Raw genomic sequence first — 6015 nt, forward strand, 5'->3', positions numbered from 1 at the left:
ACAGAAAATGAAAAAGACAGAGAAGGCACACTTTCCTTCTTCATCCAGCCCTCTTCCTACTGTGCTTTGAAAAAAACAGAAAGAAAAAAGAAAGAAATAAATGGTTGCAATGAAATGTCATTAATTCAGTATCAGCAGCCGACAGATCTGGTAAGAAGTATCACTCAAGCAACTCTACCCATATATGATATCTTGTTTTAAAGAAGACACTAGGATTTACATTGTAAGTTTTTTAAAAGTGGTATTAATATAGTACTCAACGTCGAGAAATGGAGGGACTCAGGTGGTGAAATACATGTTCAACTACATCCTTAAGATTTAAAATGTTTAATGTGCAAGTTTCTGACAGAAATGATTCATTTACAATACACTAAAATTTGAAGGATGGGAATTTCTTCTTCATGTGTACGCTCACAGTAGCAGGTGAAATACTCAGTTGCTGAAGTACAAACATCAGTATGCTTAAGTGACTTATGCATCATTTTTAAGGCAAAAATAGGTAACAACATGACTGCATACAGTTGCAAAAATATTTACAGGTATCATTAGAGAAACATTATACTTCTAGCATGAAAATTTTAATTTTGCATTTAGTAGACAGTGATTTATTTGAAAAATTATCATTAAAAATGTAAAATTAATCTAGCTAGGATGAGTAGCACTGACATTTTTACCCGGGCCTCCACATTCTCTGATCTTTGTCCTTCAACATCTATCACTGTAAGCTGTTCTCTCTCTCCCAGCCACTTTCCAGTCTTATTACAAAGGTGCAGGGGTGCCTGAGCAGCCTTAAGATCCACAGAGAAAGAAGCTGCAGTGCTAAAAATGTATGCACAAATGGTCCCAGAAAACCAGAAAAAAAGGAAAAAACAGATCCTGAGAAATAAAATTAGTGAGAAAAAAAAATTTAAAAATGAAAGGTGCTATCTGCATGTATCCAGGGACTTGCTCAGTCGTCCTTGTCCTTCGCTCCATGTTTGAGGATGCGCGTGAACTCGATGTAGTTGAAGTTGCCCTTTTTGTCGATGGGGGCCTCTCTGTACAGCTCATCCACCTCTTCATCTGTGAACCTGTCTCCCATGGTGGTCAGCAGCTCCCGCAGGTAGTCTTCTTGGATGAACCCTGGAATCAGACAGGCAAAGAGAAATGCAAAAGAGAGGCTGGGCCTCTGAGCTGGGTCTCCAAAAGCAGCAGCACAGATGTGCACACAGACAGGCAATTAACCAATGCAGCACGTCATATATTACATCTGCATTTGCACAGAGCCCCAGCAAATTTCCTTAACTGAATTCTAAAGAAATTCCTTGAGTGCAAAGGGAAAGGAAGTTTAACGCATTTCATACAGATTTTTGAAGACAGGGCCTGACCTGCTGTGGTATAATAACACTTATTTCCATCTACTGATCTTCAACGGCTCAAAGTGGAAAAACAAGTTCCTGTGACTGCTAGTTTTCATTATACAAGCAATTCTATTAAATGAACTATATTTTTCTTGCCTTAATTAGATATATTTGAACATCTTCTATAAACTAGTTTCCCCTGGGGACTAAATAACCACTCTGGCTCTTCAGTGCTGCACAAGGCTGTTGCTGGAGGCAGTTTATGTGGATACAGTGAACTCCTGGCAAGTGTCCAGGGAAGTAGTTTCTAACAGAAGAGACTTTCAGACAGGACTGAGCAAGTTAGCTCAGGAGCAGGAAGAATGTTTATGGTGGAGAGCTAAAGGTAGAGAACCAGGTAAAAAAAAAGAGTAGGATGAATTATTTATTATATGCTAAAAGAGCAGAAAATTTTGGAGGAAGTTAACAAAGATATAAAAAGGAGCAGTTTCTAGGTATCTTCTGCTAATTCTATTTCAAGAGATGGGCAGAACCACCAGTTGCCAAGTAATTCCAGGAAAATTCAGAGATGAAAAAAGAACCATGCATAACAAAGGGTAGACAAGTAGAATGCAGACACTGCTAAATCCTGATATACAACCAGCCATACCTTTAGCAGCAAATAGTTGCTTCATTTGAGAAAGAAATTGGTTATTGAACTTTAGTTGGAGAAATGTCAGTAACAGAATGAGGTAGAAGTAGGTTCCAAAAAGAGAAGTAAGAAAGTAAACTCCATGGAACAGCTGGAAATCATATGTAGATGCCCACATCAACTAACGTAGATTCAATTAGTATGTGATAAAAAAAGTGCTGCTCTGGAAAGAGAGTTGCATAAGTTAAGCAAACAGAGTTCATTAAAGAGACAAAACCAAACAGGGAATCAGGGGACCAAAAAGCAGTCAATGAGCATGACAAATTAGCACGGGGGTGGTATATGCTGGGGGAAGGGAAAAAAAAATGTGTTTCAACATATGCTAATGAAAACAGCACCATATCCCAGTGCAGACCAGCCCTTGGATACTGACTGCAAATGAAGAAGGCTAGCAGCAGTCTCCTACTTCAGAAATAGGGAGAATGTTCAGTTAGCCAGGCCCATCCTAATTGGGTCAAACCTTGGAGTTCTGTCTTTGAAGATGGACATAAAGAAGAGGGAAAAGGCAGCTGAACAGATGAGACTCTTTCTCTGTCCTACAGAGACCAAGCAGTGATGAGAGATGACATAAGGATTAGTATTCAAAGAATGCAAGGCCTTTGGTGCTGCAAGTTTAGCCTCAAGGACTTAACTGCTCCTGTCTGAATAGGTAGTTGTTTAAACACTGAACTGGGCTGCCAGACCAGGAATAAGCCACAAGTTTTATCAGCAACAAATTGCAAAGCAAACAGGGCTCCTGTCCCTCCCACACAGCTTCAGCATAGATGGAGAGTAACAAATAAATGAAGCAAAACTTAAGATTCAGCCTGTTGCAAGCAGCACACAGCAGATGACAATGCAGGATCAAAGACCAGATAAAAAATACTCCAAATGCAGACAGATACTACTTTTATACTAATTCCATAGCACTACACATGATAGCAATGCTGAAGCAACATATCCAACTAGGCTGGCAATATAGGAAATATAAGTAAAACCTAACAAGTATGACTATCTTATCCTCATCTATAGGATCTGATTTGCATTACTCCCTTTCAAAAGACCTACACTGATGGAGAGCTAGAAAATCAGACCCATAACAAACACACATGTGGAGACCATGAAATGAGAAAAAGAGTAAAAGAGTTTGATATAGCTGGAAATGCTCTTGTACATTTTTAAAAATAACAAACTGATCAGAAGCCAAGTAAGAGGAAAAAATTAATGAAAGATTAACATGACATGGGTTCTACAAACACATCACATGCTATTTTGAAGACTACATTTTGACTATTATGAATCCAAACTCAATAAAACAGTGCAACTATCTCACATGTTTCCTGGTTAAAATTTGAGGGGGCATAAGATACAAAACAGACTGTAGAACAAACTAGTATCCTCAAATCATTGTAGGACTAGACTAAAACATTTACCACACAGAGCTGACAGATATTAAAATCAATCTTATCAGTATATGGGTGCCCAAACTAGTAACTTATTGGTTACATATACACAGAAGTTTCTGTTCCAAAGAACTGGTAGTACAACCATTTTCTTTATATTGTAATTCACAGGCTCTTGTTTTAGTGCACACAAAAAAACCCGCCTAGCACAGTGAGTCAGACTACCTGTGGAGAGAAAATAATCAACCTACTAACAAACTTCCTTCTCTAGGAAATGGTAAAGAGATTTCCCTTGAGAGGGAGGAAGTCGATTAACATTTGAAAAGGCCTTACCAACTGAAAGCCTGTTTACCTACACCTCAGCAGGAAGGCAATGCACTTTGAAAAAGCAAAAGGTGCTAAAAATACACAGACTGAAAATAGCTGTTGAAACGGAAGGATATCCTTCAGAAGGTGCAGAGCACAGATCAACTGGTTAGATTAAAATATTGCGGTGGACAGTTGTGAGGAAAGGTGTAGATGCAGTGTCATTTCTAGTACAGAGGTTACATAATTTCAGTCTGAGCTAGTAAGACAAGTTCACAACATATCAAACCACTGATAATTCCACTGAATTGCCTTATGAATTCATCCCCAGTTACTACACACTTCTCAGGAATAAATACATAAAAGCATAAACTCTAACCTCAAGATTACAGGCACAACCTTGGAAGTCCAATATAGTAAAACTGAGTTCTGTGTTTTACTCTTTCCCTTTATCTTGCTTTCCAAGTCAGTCCAAGCTGTCATTTCTGCCTTCTACACCTCACCCAGTTTTTATCTTTAGACCACTAAGACTGCAGACCTTCCTGCAATCTGAAAGCAAACTGAGCTGCAGGTGAGAGCATGACATTTGTCCTCAGAGCCATAAAGAATGCTCAGTCAGAGAGGGTTTGTAAGACTTTATGAAGTCTGGACAGTGTGTCTTGAAATATTAAACACCTGAAGCATTTAGACGCATTTCAGACCTACTGCAGAGGGGGGACAGACTCAGCTGTATGACAGATTTCCTATTATTACCTTTTAACACCATAAAAAAATCACACATTAGTGATTTGAGTTCCTCATCTTAGAGCAAATACATCTTGTTTTACACTTTGAGGAACATACACACTGCCCAATTAAAGCACTCTCCTTCAAAGCCTCACAGAAGAACAGTCCTCCTAGTCCTCAGTACTGACACAGAACAGCCAGACAGATTTTACTCTCACTCATTTAACAGAATATGCCATGTAGGATTACCATCTCACATTTAATTTATACAGGAGCAAAAATCAGCATACTGTTCAGAAACCCAAATAACAAACATAAAAACCCAGCCATACCGCTGCCAAGCAGCCGAGTTGCACCCACATACCTGTTGCTTCTTCATCAAAGCAAGCAAAAGCATTCCTGATTACATCCTCCGGGTCGGTGCCGTTTAACTTCTCACCAAACATGGTGAGGAACATGGTGAAGTTGATGGGGCCCGGAGCCTCATTCATCATGGCATCCAGGTATTCATCCGTTGGATTCTTTCCTACAAATAAAGGGATTCACACTCGGTTTAGCTTTCAAACTGAACAAGTAATGTCAATACAAACCGCGTGTTAACACAAACTGAGTATAACACAAACTGAGGCACCACACCTCGCATTTCCCAAACTCACTATTTTGATTTTTGCAGCACAAATTTGCCTGGCAAGCATGAACAGAGGAAAGGGACGTACCAAGGGAGGCGAGCATGTCGTGCAGGTCCTCTTTGTCAATGAAGCCATCCCTGTTCTGGTCGATCATGTTGAAGGCCTCCTTGAATTCCTGGATCTGCGACTGATCGAACATCGCAAACACATTGGAAGTGGCGCGCTGAGGGCGCTTCTTGGTGGTCTTCGTCTTTGCCTTTTTGCTAGACATGTCGACTTTTGGACACTAGGGAGAGAAAGAAATACAGTAAATGCAGTAAGATCAGAGTTAGGATTTTAAAAAGGAAAAAGTTTTACGGTTTAATGTTACAGCGCGCCTCTAACGCACTCTTATTTCCTCTCATCAGAACGTATTTCCCTGGTATTTTCAAGAAGGGAAAAAAAACAGCAAAAATATGGAAAAATGAAAGACAGACTAATAAACCAGAAAAAGAGTAATTTCTAGAAAACGTAAATAAACTTGAATTTTAGTCTTGAAAAGACCCTTACCTCAGCGGCGGCTGCGGGGACCGAGTACGGAGCAGACACGGAAGGGAGGAAGTGGCACCGGCGCCGGCGGATGCTCCAGCGCTTCCTGGAGAAACCATGGCCCTGCCGGGCCGCGGGTGGGGACAAGCGGCGGGAGAGGCGGTGGGAGGGCAGCGAGACGGCAGCCGGGGGTTTCCCTCAGGGATCGTAGCCCATCTCGGCTTCTCTGGGCGGCGGCCGGCTCGGCACGGCCCCGCGGCCGCTTCTCTGCGCCCCCCGCCTCGGCCGCGTTGGAGCATCCCGGGGGAAGCGGCTGCCGCCGGCACTGGGCCCCGGGCGCCGCCTGCAGGGGAGAGATGGAGGCAGCCTGTGGGGACGGAGCTCGGGAGGCTTCTGCGGGCCGCGGGAGCTTC

At 41.7% G+C, this 6015-nt stretch overlaps 1 protein-coding gene across 1 annotated transcript; it reads right to left on the reverse strand.

The window, feature by feature from the left end:
- Positions 1 to 311: 311 nt before the first annotated feature.
- Positions 312 to 5803, reverse strand: LOC115901103 (myosin regulatory light chain 2, smooth muscle minor isoform-like). The gene is made up of 4 exons (XM_030943435.1): positions 5624 to 5803; positions 5162 to 5360; positions 4810 to 4971; positions 312 to 1122 (listed from the first exon to the last, which is right to left on the reverse strand). The coding sequence occupies exons 2-4, from the start codon at positions 5343 to 5345 to the stop codon at positions 950 to 952; spliced, it is 519 nt and encodes a 172-aa protein (XP_030799295.1). The 5' UTR covers positions 5346 to 5360; positions 5624 to 5803; the 3' UTR covers positions 312 to 949.
- Positions 5804 to 6015: the final 212 nt, after the last annotated feature.

Source organism: Camarhynchus parvulus, chromosome 2 (assembly GCF_901933205.1).
Source record: "Camarhynchus parvulus chromosome 2, STF_HiC, whole genome shotgun sequence".
In the NCBI taxonomy this organism is placed as follows: domain Eukaryota; kingdom Metazoa; phylum Chordata; class Aves; order Passeriformes; family Thraupidae; genus Camarhynchus; species Camarhynchus parvulus.